Source organism: Pagrus major, chromosome 6 (assembly GCF_040436345.1).
Source record: "Pagrus major chromosome 6, Pma_NU_1.0".
NCBI classification, from domain to species: domain Eukaryota; kingdom Metazoa; phylum Chordata; class Actinopteri; order Spariformes; family Sparidae; genus Pagrus; species Pagrus major.
The window spans coordinates 18,735,907-18,754,791 of record NC_133220.1 but is presented as its reverse complement, the minus strand read 5'-3'; the positions used below and the strand labels follow the sequence as shown (position 1 = coordinate 18,754,791).

At 38.1% G+C, this 18,885-nt stretch overlaps 1 protein-coding gene across 7 annotated transcripts; it reads left to right on the top strand.

The window, feature by feature from the left end:
• The first annotated feature begins 2,759 nt into the window (after positions 1–2,759).
• Positions 2,760–17,579, top strand: LOC140998785 (inter-alpha-trypsin inhibitor heavy chain H3-like). Of its 7 annotated transcripts, none has more exons than XM_073469164.1 (24): positions 2,760–2,914; positions 3,561–3,721; positions 3,830–3,934; positions 4,847–5,009; positions 5,131–5,241; positions 6,353–6,481; positions 7,299–7,415; positions 7,619–7,787; positions 7,878–7,988; positions 8,738–8,919; positions 9,040–9,219; positions 9,295–9,416; positions 11,145–11,395; positions 11,482–11,526; positions 11,766–11,798; positions 12,656–12,715; positions 13,260–13,292; positions 13,658–13,708; positions 14,007–14,048; positions 15,634–15,741; positions 16,481–16,649; positions 16,850–16,998; positions 17,172–17,256; positions 17,352–17,579. In XM_073469164.1, the coding sequence occupies exons 1-24, from the start codon at positions 2,843–2,845 to the stop codon at positions 17,464–17,466; spliced, it is 2,763 nt and encodes a 920-aa protein (XP_073325265.1). In that variant the 5' UTR covers positions 2,760–2,842; the 3' UTR covers positions 17,467–17,579. The 7 variants fall into 7 exon arrangements, with proteins under 7 accessions (XP_073325265.1, XP_073325266.1, XP_073325264.1 ...); XM_073469165.1 differs by having other exon boundaries at positions 11,479–11,499; XM_073469163.1 differs by having other exon boundaries at positions 11,479–11,526.
• The last annotated feature ends 1,306 nt before the right edge of the window (positions 17,580–18,885 follow it).

Sequence of the window (18,885 nt, the reverse complement as noted above, 5' to 3'; positions counted from 1 at the left end):
CATCATCGATGAAATGCTTCCAGCACAAGCGCTTGAAATATCCTTAAAGAGATTTGAATGAACTTGAACTTTATCTTCAGGTGGAAAAAACACCTGCGAGAGTGCCTTGAATTGCAGTTTCAATTTTATGGAGAAAAGCATTTAGATTCAAAGCAGACACTAGATATTCTATATATATATCCTTTCACCTTCTGAGGTAAATTATGTGATTTGAATAATGAATGTGGATTGAAACATATTTAATTTAGCAACAAAACAACACAACTAAACAGTAATAATAATCTGGTCATGTTGCAGTTCATAGAATATCACAGATTGTAAGAAGAAATCTTGTTCACTGATGTTTTTCTTGTGGGATTGCTCTGCCACCTGCACCACCGCCTGCATGAATACACTGATATTCTGAATGTGCACAGGTTGATGTGGTGAGTTACAGGAGGATATTGTTGGGAGAGAAAACCATACGACAAGGAGGGCTGAAGGACTCGAACGTACGAGTCGAAGTCATAATCATACCATACCTCTACTAATGCAATCTGTAGCTTTACATATTGTTGCCTTTGTGGTTTTTAAGAGATTACCGTGTGGTTGGTTGTTGTTTGACAAGTGTTGATGATGTGATGATGCTAGAGGCACATGAAGAATGTGAATTATTGAGAAGCCACAACTGTTTGACATGTTATTTGTACAATGCGTAGGTTTTCTAAATTATGTTTATTAGATGCTGGCCTCACGCCTCATCCAGCTCATACCGCTAATTCTATGTGTCATGGCTGACTTAATTCAGAGATCTCCAACAAATATTACACTATCACGGTTTCTGTTATTTCAGTAGTACGACTTCAAAATCAACACCTTCACTTTCAATGTCTTCTCTTTTATTACTTCTTTAAGTATGTCGGAAGAGTAGTTTGTTGAATGCAATTAATATTTTTATGTATTCTGCACAAACAAAGCTGTGGCAAAAAGAAGTATGAATCAGACAGTACTTCAAAACCAAGAGAGCAATTATAGAAAAATTGCTTAATTACTGACTACAGACTGTGCTTGACAAAACATTTTGAACTCTCTGTGGTCTGTTTCCCAATTCAAAGCTCAATCAATTCTAACATGACTTTTAAAAGGGTAATCCAGCTCTAAACTATTTAGATTTTTAAAAAGAATGGTCAAAATAATGCAGCAGAGGCGGATCTATCCTGTTTTAGTCTCAAATCTGGGTCAATCATCTGAAACTACATTTCCCATGATGCAACTCAGTCTATTCAAATTTGAGAAAGCTCTCTTCAGAGCCACACAATACATTATACAACCCTTTTCATAGGCAACTGAACTTTCTGTGTAAAATCGGTGGAGTGCCCCTTTAAATTCTCCCATGTTTGCACAGTGGGTCAACTGTCTTAAAGGCTTCTTCCATGATGACATATAGTTTTTTTTCTTGAGATCATCTCCTATGCAGCTGTTTTCTTTGTGCTTTACGCAGTAACTCCTGTCTTTGACCTCTTTAATGCTTGCAATGAAAGCTAGGTGTATGATTGCTTTTGCCTGCTGTATCACCTGTTCCCCCTGCCATTTCCTGGCCTCTTCTGATGGGTACTCTTTCACAAAAGCTGTACATACTTGAAGACGGAAATAATAAATTCATTTTTGCTTGACACCATACACTATTAGTCATGTATGTGTTTCATTAACAGTGCACTCTGAATGGCTGAAGCCAAATTGTCTCTGTTTATCTCTTTAAGTTTTTAAAACAGTATTGTCTGTGTTGTATAGATAGCTTTCACTCTAGTGATGAAGTCCTGGCGAAATGGGCTGGAACACACATAAGCAAGTGAATTTAAGGTCTGCACCTAATGATTATTTTCATTGTCGATCAAAGCAACATTATGTAGGAATTGGTATTTTGTGATTTGGCGCCACCGTAGTTCATGAGTGCAACAGTACTGTCATATACAGTATATAAATCACAGATTTCTGTAACAATATTATCAGATTAATGTCAGATTAGCTAAGTAGCTAACGGTAGCTACAGTTACTAGCAGTTAGCGGTTACTTTAGCAAAAAGTAAAGCTATCTGTCCATCACAAAACTCCGTAAATCACTGAGAGCAGCCAAAAAACATCAGAGGAAAAACTAGAAAAATGTTTTCCATAAAATATTATCTAGATTCGCAGACATAGTTTGTATTGTGACATAGTGCCATAAAACATTATGCATTTCACCTAGGAGATGCTACACGCCCACCCAAGTTATATAGGGCAAAGACACGCGATCAGGGGCTGACAGAGACAGCATTCTCCCTACTACAAGACAGTATACCATAAAAATGTTGCTTTAATCTATAAATAATTTTTAATCAATTAGTTTTTTGTTCTATAAAATGTCAGAAAATGGTGACACAATGTCCATCAGTTTTCACAATGCCCAAGTTGACGTCCTTAAATGTCATGTTTTGTCCACAACCCAAAGATATTCAGTTTGCTGTTAGAAACCAGAAAGTATCCACATTTATGCAGCTGGAATCTGAGAATTTTGACTTTTTTTCTTTAAATATTAAAAACTACTTGTTAATTGTTGCAGTTCTACTAAATTTCTGATATAAATTTTTTTCATTCCCGGCAGTAGAGAAAAACGAGTGTGTACGTGTGTGGTGGGTGGCAGTGTGTTTGTGAGTGTGAGGGTGTATATATGTGTTTTTGTCACGTGTGAGGGAGAGAAAAAGAAGAGTTTGCCCTTTTAAAAAAAACAAACCCAAAAACCTTATGTACACATCAATGCTGTCCTTGTCTGTGTGAGTTTAAAAGACAGGTTCAGCTGCCTGAGTTGCACTCTGGTGGGAGCCATCATGGAGAGAGCTGTGGGGAGAATCGCCCTCTTTGGGCTGCTGCTGGCGTTGGTTACCACACTACCAAACAAGGTGAGGTCACAAAACTTAAAGGACAGAGCAACACATTGCAAAGAAACTGAATCTTTTTATGTCTTATTGCAAAATAATTGACCGATATCTGAGGATTGTGCTTGATTTTTTTGGTATCTCAGCATCTTCAATCAGCTGCAGCACACTGAACTTTGTCTCTGAAAAAACATCAAAAAGCGCAGGTTGAATGACCGACTGGTTCTTCACCCTCAGTGTTGTTTCATGTTGTTCATATGTGTGCTTGTGTGTGCTTGGTATATTCTTGTTGTAGGGAAAAGGTCACATTAAGCTGATCCAATGATTTTAGGGTTAAGACTACTGTTTAATGAAAATCAATGCAATGTCCTCTCAAATCACAAAACATGTAATTGTATGTATGAATGTGTATTTCTCATTTAGTCATTGGAATAAAACTACACATTGGGGGAAGGGGGACTTATAAAAAAAATAACCAGCTTAGAAAACTTAGAAAAATAACCAGCATGGGGTGTTTCTCTAGTTAGACCAATGAGATTTCACTGATGCCGCCCACCACCAACACCTTGTTTTTCATCAACATCTGATCTTTGGTCAGCTGGATGTCAGCCAGCGAGATCAAAACGAGCCATTACTTTTATTGTGAAATGTGCATCCTGTATTTGCTCAGGACGACTGGGACATCTACAGCTTTCACATCAACTCCACAGTGACCAGCCGTTATGCCACCACTGTCATCACTAGCCGTGTGGCCAATCGTATGGACGAGTCAAAGGAAATTGAATTCCAAGTCCGGATTCCCAAAAACGCCTTTATCAGTAAATTTAAGATGTGTGTGAAAAAAAAGATCTGTGATTATTTATAGAAATTTGCACATAATTATACATTAAAGTGTAATTGATAAATATAAATCAAGATTTTTCCTCCATGTTCATCCAGGCTTATAGACGGCCAGGAGTATGATGGTGTTGTGAAACCTAAAGAGCAAGCTCAGCAGCAGTACACTGAGGCGGTGTCCCGTGGCCAAAGTGCTGGGATTGTCAGGTACATCGATCAATGAATCAGCTTCTTGCCAGGTTATATACAAGCTTTTTTATGTTGTATTTTGGAGAAGAGCCTTGTGTGTGCTTTCTCAAATGTTTGCTTTTTTCACAGCAATATCTAAAAAGTAGGTTGCTCCACGTTAGTGCTCCAAAACCATGTTTGCCTACCTCTTTTCCTATAGCAATGACAGAAAGCTAACTAGTTCAATAGGCGCCATCATGGTAGGCCTAAGTGAAATATTGAAAACGTTACTCATTATTTTGAGATACTAAGTCTTTAGTTTCTGAAAGTTTCTCATTATTTTGGGATAACGTCATTATTTTGAGAAGGTCATTATGGTTATTTTGAGAGTTATGAATTAAGATACCAATTCATTATTTTGAAATTCTAAGTCATTATTTTTGAGATACAAAGTCCTTGTGATTTGATGGGGCACCCATTAGCTCAGTTGGTAGCGTGGGCGTCCCATGTGTAGAGGCTCTGCCCTTGCTGCAGCGGTCTGGGGCTTGAGTCTGGCCTGGGCCCTTTGCTGCATGTCACCCCCCCTCTCTCACCCTGTTTCCTGTCATCTTTCTGAAGCTGTCCTATCAATAAAGCCATACAAAGGCCCAAAAAAAAACAAAGTCATTATTTGGGAAGAAATTCTCATTATCATGACTTGCCGGATCTTTTTTTTAAATCACATCGGCGGAAATTGGCTTCCATAACTTACACATCCTAGGGTCTGTAAAATCCTTCAAATGAAACAATCTTAGAGGGAAAATTCACTCTTTAGTTTAGGTTCTCACAACGCATATCCACACTGGCCATTACTTTTGATAAGAAGTCCTAAGTAGGCATTGTTTTCATTTTAATATGTTACCAGACAGAAGGGGGTGGGCACTAATGCAATGATTACCGTCTCTGTTGTAGTTCTGTAGGGAGAACCCTCGAGGAGTTTAAGACCTCTGTGACTGTGGCTGCTCACAAAAAAGTCACCTTTGAGCTCACGTATGAGGAACTGCTGAAACGTAGGCATGGCAAGTACGAGCTCCAAATCCACGCTCGACCCATGCAGCCTGTCAAAGACTTCAAGGTGAGTCTTTCCTGACTCTGTTCTCTATACTCTATTCAATGAACATCCACAAAGGCATCCTCTATGGTCAGAACTTCTTACTCTTTTATTTATTTTTTTTTTTTGTCATTCTCAATGCCAGGTTGATGTGTACATTAATGAGGAAGCCGGCATCAATTTCATTGAGGTTAAAGGAGGATTAAGCACCAAAGCCCTGGCCAATGCCATCACCAAAACACATGCAGACAAACAGGTACAGCATGCACTGGTGCAAAGTTATGAGTTCTCTCGCCTCATACATAGAGTGAACTTGACTATTACATTAACATCCTTTTCTCTGATAAACTCAAAGTAAAGGGAGAAAACCAATTTGAGTCAGCAGCCATTTTGGCATTTTGCAAATGCGATTCTTCTTCAGGAGATTATTTTTCTGATTGCACACTGGTGCTGTAATGTTGATGAATTCTTAATCAATACATTAGTAAAAACTAAATTTCAGGTGGTAATGTGTGAATGGAGATAGTGACTGTAAGAATATTACTGAGATGCTATTAGAAAAGTGTTGCATATATATATATATATATATATATATATATATATATATATATATATATATAAAAAATATAATTCTGTTACCACTTAAAAGTAATGTATTAATGTACACAACACTGTAGAGACAATAATGTAATCACATTTAAAGCTGCTGTAAGGACTTTCATTTTGTGTTGATTCTGGCGGCCCCTGTGGACAAAAGCAGTATGAGCACCTCCACCTCTTGTGGTAAAAGTCTTGATCTGGTTAGTGGGTGCATTTGATTTGAAACTTAGTTAAGGAAAGAGCTGTTTGCAGGATGCATAGCGATGAAGTAATGTATCTAGGCCTGTTTCTGGCTATGTGAGATCAATAACGGTAATATGATGATGGTGAAACGAGCAAACTTTTAGCGTCATGCAGTACCGCCAGACTACCGAGCAGCTTCTTTCCTCAGGCTATGAGACCCCTCAGTTCATCCTCAGCACTGTATCAGTTTTAATATCATGACTAATCTGACCTGACCTGGACCTCGTTCAGGGAGAAGTCTCGCTCTGAAATCTCAAAGTTGTGGTAGGAAGACGACGGTGGAAACTTGTGTCACAGTTGGAGAGTTGTAGAGTTCGGAGTTCATCTTAATTTACTGCCAGCAAGAACTTATTTCCAAAATCATTCAAATGGTCATGGCTGAGTATTCAACTGATTTTGACATTAACTAACCTGTATTTTCATGTTTTTATTCAATCCTATTCTTGTTCTGTCAGTGTTTTGTCGTTTTGTCTTGCAATTTACAAAAACAAAATTTTATATAACCTGATTCATCCTGTTTCCAGGCGTGGGTGTATTTCTACCCGACAGAGGACCAACAGAAAGCATGTGACAGCTGTAGCGATCAGGGAATGAATGGAGACTTGGTTATTGTTTATGATGTCAACAGGGACACCTCTCTGGGAGACATCAAGGTACAGCAAGAGTTAATTTTCTGGAAGGTTGTTGACTTTGAATGGTTACTTAGCATTGTGCCTAAATAATCTGTAAGAGTTAAGAAAAAAACGTATTGGAAATGTAGATCTTATCTTGTTGATGAACGTTCTCAGTCATCCAGGTCATGGTCATTCTAAGTGCTGTATCGTAGGCAACTGGACTTGTTTTTAGTTTCTTGAAGACGTTTCACCTCTCATCCAAGAGGCTTCCTCATCAACTGGAGGGGGGCTGCAGGCTTTTAACCTCTGTGTGGGAGTGTCCTTACAGAGTCGTTAAGGACACGCGTGAGCTCTGAGTTTCAGAGTTGTTAGGGCCACTTGTGGGTTGGGTTGGTCAAACCGGCGTTCATGTGGGTTGCTAGGGCTAGGTGAGCCCAGGTGTGAATAGTTGTTAAGCTGTCTGGGGAGAGAACTCAGTACAGCATTGTAGGTGGGTGATAAGTAATGTCTTAGGCCACCTCCTCCTCAAAGACGGTCATTCCAGTTTGACATAGATGGATTCTTTTACTCCTCTTTCAAACCATCTGTCTTCTCTGGCCAAGATGTTTACATGGTGTCCTCAAAGGAATGATTTTTCTCCTTCAGATGTAAGTGGACAGCAGAGTCTTGACCTGAGGAGTTGGCCCTCCTGTGTTGTGCCATTCATTTATGGAGATAGATGAGAGGTGAAACGTCATCCAAGAAACTGAAACATATCCAGTTGCCTACGATATAGCACTTAGAATAGATCTTATCTTCTGCTGTCTTTTCATCAATCTTTTCTAACCAAGCAAATGTTCTACTTACTCCCTGGAAGAAATCTGCTGGGTACTTTGTTCATCACTTTGCTCCATCTAATCTTCCCCGCATACCAAAAAATGTTGTCTTCGTGATTGATCAAAGTGGCTCAATGAGCGGCAGGAAAATAGTACAGGTATGATAATTTTTTTTGTTTGTTTTGTGACTGATTGACACTGTAGCATAAGAGGCATTTTAAGTTTATTGGTGTATTATTTTGCTGATGTACTTAACAGACAACTTTATTAACTACACGATTTAAGAACACACATGAAACAAATATTATTACAGTTTCTTGCATCAATAAAAGTTTTAACGTGTCAATTTGTTTTTGCTCAGACCCGCATGGCATTAATCCATATCTTGAGTGACCTGGCAGAAGATGACTTCTTTGGTCTCATCACTTTTGATAGCCAACTTTTTCACTGGAAACGAGAACTTGTTCAGGCCACTGGAGCAAACCTGGAAAGCGCCAGGACATTTGCACGGAATATTAGAGATAGAGGAGGTGAGATTTTTAATAACAATTGTATTAACGGAGGGAGCATTTGACAGCAGAAAGGCAGTAATGAAACATTTTATTATTAATTCATTTCAGCCACTGACATTAACGGAGCAGTGTTGGAAGGAGCACGTATGCTAAATGCACATCCCAGAGAAGGTTCAGCCTCTATCCTTATACTTCTCACCGATGGAGACCCGACCGCAGGTTACAATACAACATACATACACACAAATGTGTACAGATATAAGACTTACTTACTTCTCGACTTACTTTTCACATTGGTTGTACTGGTGCACCAGTGCATAATTAAGGTGCACCTTAATTTAATTTCTTTACACATTATGTTAATGATTGTAAACAGAAATAAAAGTGCCCATTGATGGGCATCATTTAAATCACTGCACACAAGAATTTGTGATAACAACAACTTAAAAAAAAAATGTGGTTACAAAGTGCCGATGTTTATAAAGCTTGACAAACCCAAATACAGCAATCAACCTCAAACGACTATACACTGACAAAATAATCCATAGAAAATATGTTTATACGCTAATATTTGTTCAAAGGCAACTGTCTGCACACCCAGTTTATTTGTGTAGCACATTTCATATTGCCGATATCATTTTTTTCAAAAATCACACCTGCTAAATTTCAGGTGCACCGGTGCGACCAATGAAACTATTTAGTCGCTCTTGACAGGTTTTTGGGAGCTTGTGCGACCCAAACAGTCGCACCCTGGAGCCCTGACTGGGTTGACTGGAGTCGTTTTCCCAATACCCTCTCCTGTCAGTGAGCTAAAACCCACCCTTGTGGGACAAGGGTGGGTTTTAGCTCACTAAATATTAACATTATTTAAAATTAAGTGTACAAAATCTGTTCATGTACACACTGTAACTTCTAATAATCACAGGATAGTTGTTTGATTGTGAACAAGGCGTCTTGTGTTTTTGCAGGGGTGACAAATCTTGAACAAATACAATCAAACGTGAGAGGGGCTATTAAGGGCAAATTCCCACTCTACTGTCTCGGATTTGGTTTTGATGTCAATTTTGAGTTTCTTGAGAAGATGTCGCTGCAGAACGATGGTGTGGCACGACGGATTTATGAAGACTCTGATGCAAATTTACAACTGAAGGTATTTCAAGTCACATTATAAACACTTCTGATATTTGACATGTCTTCATTAATAAAATTGATCATGGTCGGCTGTGGAAGGATTCAACATTCATACAGTGTCCATACTGAATGTCAACAGGGTTTCTATGAAGAGGTGGCCACTCCTCTGTTGACAGATGTGACAATGATCTATATCGGTGGGACCAATCTAACCCAGACAAACTTCAGCCAGTATTATAATGGCTCGGAGATTGTGGTGGCCGGTCAGATCACTGATAACAACATTGAAACCTTCACTCCACAAGTTGTGGCCATTTCGGTAAAGATCCACACTACACATCGGCTGTAATGTCTGTGTGTGCGGTCAAATAACAATTCATTTGGATCATGACAGAGCAATAACAGGATGGTGTTCTCTGAAACAAACACCACCGGCGTGTCCACTGGAACGATGACTGACCACCACATGCAACGTGTTTGGGCCTACCTCACAGTCAAACAACTTCTGGAAAAAGAGTGAGTCGATCATCTTTTCTCTTTGTTCTTAGGAAGGAAGGAAGGAAATTTATTTGTTGTAAATTATTTATCAGAGAAATGCAAACCTCATATTTCCATTGAATCAATGAATTGTTGGCCTAAAGAATGTAATGGAGATGAAAAGGACAAATAGCTACAGCAAAAGGTCCATTGGAATTTCCCTGATCCCAAGTTGATGTCTTTAAATTGCTTGTTTTGTCTTACCAACAGTCTAAAACCCAAAAGATTTTCATTCACAATCCAGTGAAACCAAGTAAATCCTCACATTTGAAAAAATTTGAACCTCAGAAAGCAATTTCGATGTAAAAGGGCTCTGTGGAACTTCTGTGTGGTTTGTTCTTCTGTTGTAGGCAACTGAGAGTTGCAAATCTTTCATGTCATGTTGCGAGCCCCCTTATTCAATTATCAAAATGGTTGTTAAATAGTTTTTTTTGTCAATCAGTTGACTATTCTCTAAGCCACCCTAGCTGCTACACCTTTCAAGGTTTCAGTTTCCATAGGGCACAAGTAGTTTTGGTAGCAATGGCAGATTTACTGCCAATTTACGGATTTGAAGTTTAATTTCTGATACAACGGGTTATAGATTTCACACGGAAGTAAACAAAAGCAGACTTCCCAATTCGACCGTGGACTGTCCCTATCAGATATTATAGCTAGCTTAAGCTGACGTTGATGCTTCGGTTAAAACTAATAATTTCGGCACAAATTCATTGACAGAAGAGAAAAGTTGAGAGTAAAGCCCGCTTTATGGTGGGCACTCAACACTTTTGAGTGTCACTTGACAGAAAATCTCCTAACATCCGACAGCAATTACGAAAATCAAATGCTCTGACAAATAAAAACAGTATCTATGAGCATTGCAGGCCTCTGATAAAAACCCCATGCCTGCATGCTCTCTGCCCGTGTACTCATAGCGTTTGACTGGAGTCTTCCACATGACTAGGAGGCTCTATTGCTAAAACTATAAGCGAGCTAGTCACATAACAAGGGAAGAGAAAGTGCAGTCAAAATTTCCCACCTTAACATGCTAGCTTGACAGCGGTGAGTACTAACGCTGGATGTGGTTAGCAATGTGGCATGCTCCGAGTACACAGCTGAGCTTTTGTTCAGCAGCTAACTCAGTAGGACAAAGCTCACAGCCCCTGAGCCGAAGATCAGAGCGGCAGCAACAGACTCGTTCAGCGGCTAACCAAGTAGCATAAAGTCATGCTGGGTTGCCTTTTCGGACTTTTCTTTGGCTGTTTTTCAGCAATGTCTCATTCTTAAAAATGCAATTTCCACATTAGCATGTACCTCACTTACCGTCCCTCTCACTCTTCTTCCCTGCCCTTACCCTTGTCCTGTGCACAGGCATGAACATCACTACTTGCTGATTGGCTAGAATAGTGTTGTGTCGCTTGGATCAATTCCACTCGTTGTTCCCAATTTAGAGAGCCAGGGCTGTGTATGAACAGTAGGTTTTTGTCAGCCAGACACAGAAGGCTAGCTATACAGCTCGCACACTGTGAGAAGATATTTGCTGAATTTGACAAAAAGTAGTATTGGAAGAATTACAATCAGAATAGCTGACGCTGCATGAATTGAAGGAGAAGCCAAACAGCCTTTGAGGATACTACAAAAATATTATCAAAAGACAACACCAGCATACACACCATAGCCATACTTTACTGCCATGTTTAAAACACATGTACACAATTTGTGACACAGGCTGCTTGTATCTGGACCCGAGAAGAAGAGTGTGACGGAAGAGGCTTTGAGGCTGTCGCTCAAATACAACTTTGTGACACCACTCACATCCATGGTGGTCACCAAGCCTCTGGGGGAGACCACAGAAGTGCTCCATAAACCCAAAGAAGGTGAAACACCACCAGTAGAGTCTGGTCTGGCACTGAATCTTCCACCTAGACAATACAGTCCACCCATGCATTACCCAGCCAATAGAGGCAGGGCAGGCCAACGTAAGCAACACAAATGTGAACAAAACAGACACAATGCCAAATCAGTTGTGTACAGCATCTCTTCTCAACATTTTCTCTTTTAGCAGGGCCAGCTGGAGTTCCAGGTAAGAAACGTCGGCCTATGAAATCAGGTGGGGGCAATTGCAATGATTGCAATACACTTATTGCATTTCATAAAAACTATAAATTCCCTTCAACTTTTCAACTGACGAATTAAGAACAAATATTAATCATTCAATTGACATTAATTGCTAATACCTGTGTCATGCAACACTGAAATGCCAATACATTTTTCTCCAATACAAGCTAATGTGTCAACATCAAAAGTATTTTAATGTAAATGAATAACTGAATAGTATTTTTTGGACAGGAAGAGGACATTTTTTTTCTGATGTTGGATATGGTATGTACACATATGCACTGTTATGACACGACAGATGACAGACATAATATAATGTATTATATATACATAGTTTTTCAATTTATTTATTTAAGTATGTTTTATATGTCTGTGAAGGCTATAGCCTACAGCATATACTCTCATGCGTAAACCTTTGTCAGGTTGAGGGTTTTACACAGAAGGGACGCAAAACAACATGGCAGGCAGGTTAAGGAACGAAAAGCAAGCTTTAATGACAAGCCGAAAGTCCAAAGTCCAATATCCAGAATGCAAAATACATGCAACAAAAACTGACAAAAATAGGCTGAAGAAAATCCAAAAAAGAACCAGAAGCTGAAGGAACAAAGGCAGGAATCCAAAAACATGAGGACAGGGACAACAAGAGGTGGAAAACTCTGGTCTAAATACACAGGAGGCTAATCAGGGGCAAGTGAAACTAATCAGGACAATTATAAAGGAGGGGAAACAAGACTAAGGGCAGAAAGCAACGCAACATGACACATGAGGATGAACCTTACAAAATAAAACAGGAAATAACTAAACCAAAAATCCAAACCACGACAATCTTCTCATTCTTCCATGTACATTTTTTGCACCAAAATCTCAGCATGAAAATATAAATAACAACACAAACAAATTACATGAAAACAGATGTTGCATCATTGCAAAAAATTGAATACAACTAAGTGACGCCCCGCCAAAATATCAGTTGCACATTAACAGTTGTATCTTAGTTTCATGTTGTCATCTTTTTTCTTTTTTTCTTAAGCAGTGGCAGCGAGCTAATTTAGAATTTATGAGTATTTCAAAGTAAACATACAACTTTTATTTAATTTCATGTTATCATTGTCTTTCAAAAGGGGGTACTCTTCACAGTCTTCTTCTTAATGCAGGCCGTGGCAGCGCTCCAAAGGTTAAAGGTATTCTTTGAATTTTGAAATAGTTTTCTCATTAACTTTTTTTCTTATTGATAAATGCTTTAGAGGCTTATCCTGTGAATTTCTAATTATTACTAGCTATAGTTGTAACAGATGATTTTTTCCAGATAATGTACATGCAAGATGATAGCATTTGTTTAATTCTGTTCAAATTATCCTCCTAATTTTATCATTCTGGTGCCAATCACCCAGGTTCAACTAAAATAACTCTGGAATGACATACCTCCACCGCCACAATCCTAAATCTGTCCTTGTAATGATCAGTAGACCTGACCTGATTTGTTTTATCCAAATTTAGCAGCATACATACACATAATTTCAATTTGTATATGTAGGTTAGGTTTTGTAGGTCAAATCTATATGAAGCCTGTGGTTAACTTTAACTGGTGGGGATTAAAATAATGTGTCTGTTTAGTGCTTCGTTTTGGAGTTTGGTGTCAGAATAAGGTTGATAGTGTATAAATATTCAATTAATACAATGTCCTCTAAAGCTTTGTAATACAAATGTATGTCTGGCTTTGTGTAGATGTGTATGAAGATTACGCTATGTATGACATAGGTGAGTATGAGAGTATCTCCCAGATGTCATTCATAGTTTCTGTAAAATCTGTCTATTTCTGTTGCATAAGTAAATGTTAACAATAAAACAGTGTGACATGTTTCATTTTTATTTACAATTGTTGTCATATTTTTAGTAGCATTTTTAATCAGTGTTTTATTAAGCCTGTGTATATGAAGCCCTTTAACTGGTGAGGATTAGAATAAGATGTGTATTTAGTTGGTTTGTTTTGAAGCTGAGGTTAGGTGTCACATGCCAATTAATGCATTAATACAAAACCCTCTGAAGCTTTGTCAAATAAACTGATATAAGTGGCTGTGTGTAAATGTATTTTTACAGTTGCTCTTCCTGATTTTGATGTATAGGTAGTCTTCCAATTCCTGTTGGCCCCATTGTGCCAGACCACACAAATCAAGGTAGAGTATATCGAAGATGTAATTCATAGTATAATTTATATAAAATCTGTCTATTTCTGTTGCATAAGTAAATTTTACAAAATAGCACAATAAAGCAGTGTGTGACATGTTTCATTTTTATTTACAATTGTCATATTTTTTAGTAGCATTTAAATCAGTGTTTTATTGAGCCTGTGTATATGAAGCCCTTTAACTGGTGAGGTTTAGGATAAGATGTGTATTTAGTTGGTTTGTTTTGAAGCTGAGGTTAGGCGTCACATGTCAATTAATGCATTAATACAAAACCCTACACTTCCAGCCCCCTTTCCTGCCACCATTGTGCCAGACCACACAAACCAAGGTAGAGTATATTGAAGATGTAATTCATTGTATAATTTATATAAAATCTGTCTATTTCTGTTGCGTGAGAAAAACGTAACAAAAAAGTACAATTAAAAGCATCACATACAAGTGTATAAAACACACTGAAGTGTTCCTTAAAACATTTTGTGATGGGATCACACCGACTACCTTGTTATGACGTAACAAGTTTTTTGTAGTTAGGACCTAAATCGCACAAAATTCCAATTTCTACATAATGTCGCTTTAATTTCTTGTAATTATGATTTTCTTTTTAACAGCATGTTCTCTAGGTACAGATCCTTCACTGTGCAGATTGTAAAGCCCGCTGAGGCAATGTGATTTGTGATTTTGGGCTATATAAATGTAATAAATTGACTTGGCCTGACTCAGTTAGAGGTATGACATGTGCACCATTCTGATACATGCAGTTTGTATTTAAAGGTCATATTGATAACATTTTTATGTAGACAAATCATTTTTTGAAAATAATACATCTACAGAGCTTGTAGAAAGGTGCAGACTAAAAGTATATCTTTCCCTTAAAAACATTTCAATGATTGTGAATGAATAATTTTATAATATTAGTTGGGTCCAAAATGTTTGTTGTCATTGTGTAAGAATTGCTTCCAGCTTCTGACAAGGTTTGTGAGCCAATAGTATAATGCCATTGGTATCACGTGGTATCTGTTTCATCAGCGATCAAGAGTCTTAGTAGTTGCCAGTTTGTGGAAAAAAATGGAAGAATGGCTGAGTTCTGCAGTATGCGGCCAGCAACTGTTATGCCCTAACACTAGCTGGTTAGCCTTAGCGAGGTTAGAGTTGGCTACCATTAATGACGTTCATGTTTGCTAGCTAGGGTTAGCAAGCTATTGCAACTAACTGGCAACTACTTGAGGGGGCAGATGATTCAAACAGAAGTGGTGTTGTAATGTGAATGCAATGGAGGGGAGATGATGTGGCACAGTTAGAGGCTAAATGTTGTCAATAATAACTTTAATTATCTGGAGATTCTGCAGCTTTAAAGAATGGCATAGCTCACAGTGTAAAAAGTGTAATGATTATTGCCTCATATATGCATACACACAAAAAAACACATACACTGGAAATTTACACCGAAAATGTCATTATCAATATCTGGGATTGTTTCGTGGTTTTAAGTTAATCTAAAAAAAAGCTACAGAAAATAAAACTGAGCAAAAAGAAACTTCTTACACTTCTCTGTTTACATTTTATAACACTTAAAAAAACCTGTCTTAAACTATAAGCAATTACAAAATAAAGGTCTTGTAATTGAAAACATAATTGAAAGATATTCTCCAGCTGTATTGTTTATTGATGAATGCAAAAAAAAACTTCACTCACACCTGCAAAGACTGCAACTTGAAATGTGTAATATTCAGAGGCTTAAAAAAAGACTCATATGCTCACCGATCACCTGCACATGAAAGTCACCATTTGAATAGTCATTATCAAACACGCTTCAGTGCATCTTTGTCAGTTAAATTTGTGTTGAGAACATAAGCAGTTCATTTTCAAGTGTTTCCTTCTGCTGTGTGACTCTGTATCTCTGTGTTCCTCTGCAGCTTCTCTTACCCACAGGTTTTTGATAAAACCTGAGAATCAGTCTCTTCCACTGTGTTTTGATGTCACTGGAAATGTCCGGCTGAAGCTTCTTCACCATCCCAACAGGGGTCAGTAATGTTCCTCTTTGTGCCATCACTATTTCCCCTCAATTCCTTGAACAGCCTAATCAATAAACCCCTTTTAGTTTCCCTTTAGCTCTTCATGTGTAATGGCAAATGGTTGTTTGTCTTCTTTTCTCCTCAGGATCTTTGTGTCAATTATAAAATGTGCACCAACCCACAATCACCCCTATAGATTACAGTAGTGGAAGGAAACTTAGTACATAGACTCAAGGAATGTGTACAATTTTTGAAGTACTTTACTTGAGTATTTATATTTTATGCTACTTTTTACTCCACTACATTGATTTTAAAGTTACAGTTACTACATTAACAGATTTGATAAGCATATTAAACACAATGCCTTGTTAAAGATTAAAACAGCGGCTGCAACATTTATGGCTTGTGACCACATACAAAGAAGCAGCGTGTACTTGTCACTTTTCTGATGGTTAGCAGTTCCACTGAATTAATTGTTTGAGGCCCGAAGAGGCGAAACTATCCAATATTTCATAGAAGAAAAAAATATACAGACTCTGTTTCTCCCTCTTTTCAACCCATCTACATCTTGTCAGCCTGACCCCTATTAAGTAATGCTGAGCTACAGTACTTTTACTTTTGCTACTTCAAGTACAATATTGAATATTTGAATATTTTTACATTGTTGTTCTGTCATTTTTACTGGAGTAAAGGATCCGTGTACTGGTATTGTATAAGTGTGGTTGTATTTGTTTTCTTTTTGTACCAGAGCTGTCTGTGAATGGTAGGCTGGATTCAAATGTGCGTGGAGGCTTCAAAAAGATCGTCATCCACCTCAAGACTGATCAGCATATTGAGCTTGAAACCACTGGAATCACTGTACGAGAGGGACAGACAGAAACAAGCCACACCGGACAGGATCTCATCACTGTTGGAAGGTGAGTTTGCATTTTTGGTGCGTACAGACTAGGGCTGTCACAATATCAGGTTTTAACTACACGATCATCGTGGCCTCACAAATTCACGATAATGACATTATTACAATGTCTACCAATAATTGAAAGAAAAATGCTAGCAATCCAATCTATCTTTATCTTTGTTAACTGTGTGTTAATTTGCTTCTTTTTTTTCTTCCTAGTGTGACAGTGATAAAACGGGACAAGGAGATAGATGTTACAGCTGGTGACACACGCCTGCTCATCTTAATTCATAAGATAGCTAACAAAGAATTCCTCTGGCCGGTTTTAAGGCAGCAGCCATCGGACCCCAGCGTCACAGGAATTTTAGGTGGGCTGGATTTTCTTGTATGATTTAACAATATGCTGAATCAGTTTTTGCACCAAGCTGTGCTGGTTGATGGAGAAATAATTCACTAAAAGACACAAATATTTTGTGCAAAGTCTCTTTAAGTGCCAGTTTTTCATTTTCTTTGCCTCATTGTTTGTCCTCTGTGTGTCCAGCTCTTAAGCCAGCAGTGTATGAGGAGGTGCAGCAAACTCCCTCAACAAAGCTGCAAATCAACAACCAGGAGATTGATGTCACCAGGTACATTTTGTTCTGTATTATTAGTGTATGAGTGCTATAATCATTATGACTCTGACACACAAAGATAAATGACCACTTATGTCTTTTCCTTGTAGATCCACCGCTGATGACTACAGTGTTGTGTCTCCCCCGACTCTGAACTGCTGGCTCATGTCTGCTGAGTCTGCCCTGCAGGGAAGCCTGGACGATTTCACCGTCACAAAGCTTTAACTGGGAAACATGCTGAATCACTTTAAACAATTCATAATTTGTAACACTGATTCATCATGGAAAAAGACTTTCCACCTGTTACTAACATAAACAAATAAATAGCATCCCAGATCTTTGGTTGTCTTGTATGAACTAAATTGATTGATACTTTTTTAGATGGTTCATTAGTTTGTAATAATTCATCAATCCTTCTGTAAATCAAGAAGTTAGAGTGGTGTTTGTTCTACACCCGTGCTTGACATCAACTTACCTTTCAAAATGTCCTGAATACACAGAGCTGATAATGATAGGCATCCATTCCACACCTTTATTATTTAAAAAGTAAGAATTACGTAAGTAAAAAGAAAATCTTCAGTTTAAAATGATATTGTTATCTGTGATTACGCCAACACACTGTCGGTCATATATCTATAAAAGAGAATGCAAGCTAGCTTTGCAAGAATAGCCATAGTGTATCTTTTATGCAGGATTTTTACATAAGGCTTACATTAAAAGATAAAGACTTACAGTACAGTGCTGCGTGCTAAAGTAGTTTCTAATTTCTCCCCCATTTTTATTTTTGGACAAAATCAAATCAATGACATTTGTTTGTTATAGGAATTATTATGGATTAAAAAAAAAATAGAAATAGGTTTACCCCAGCTTCAGTTTAACTCATGTTCTCACATGTAGATACTTACACCATATGTTTAGAATTAGTCATGACTGGTTTAACTTGACCCATGAACTCTTGTGAACTTTCTCTGAAGTATGCAGCATCAAAACAACAAGGACAACCGAGACTCAGCTTCTCTCACTTCTTTTCCCCTCTCCTCTCTATAATGTTGTTCATGAGGTTAAGTACATTTCCCCTCCAGCTCCAGTCCGCCGTCAACGTTACAGAAACACCACAAAATTGAGGTCAGCTCTGCAGATCACTGCTGCAGTCATGTTGATAAACAGGAGAGAAGATAACTCCGCTTTATAATCCGAAAAGTTTCCACTCAACACTCCGCAAACATCTTGTCCCCTAGCGGCAGAAGTTACATATTTTATGTTTAACTTACAAAGATGCGATACCATTTCTTTCATAATTATCTACTCTGGCCTCATATGATATTCCCCATTACAATGCCTGATATCACATATGTTGGAGATCGTTAAAAAAATGTAATTCATCAGAGCCCTTACTGTATGTCCGCACTATTTTTCAGCACAAAGTGACACCCTGCCAAGCATCTTAGTACTTCATGGATAAAGAATGCATCATGCTTAACCCCCAACCCTGCATTCATCTCTAAAAATAAAAAGGAAAGTAAAAGCTCTCTGCTGTTGATGTAACACAATATTTGTAAGGAAGTACGAGCCAGGCTTCAGATTTTTTTCCCCCTTACTAATTACTTGTACTTTACTTGAGTATTTCCATTTTCTGGTACTTTA

Excerpts from the sequence above, each read along its gene's own strand:
- LOC140998785 (XM_073469163.1), top strand. The coding sequence starts at position 2,843 with ATGGAGAGAGCTGTGGGGAGAATCGCCCTCTTTGGGCTGCTGCTGGCG. Across the intron at positions 2,915-3,560 it reads TTACCACACTACCAAACAAG|GACGACTGGGACATCTACAG; the intron begins GTGAGGTCACAA and ends GTATTTGCTCAG. Across the intron at positions 5,242-6,352 it reads AAACACATGCAGACAAACAG|GCGTGGGTGTATTTCTACCC; the intron begins GTACAGCATGCA and ends TCCTGTTTCCAG.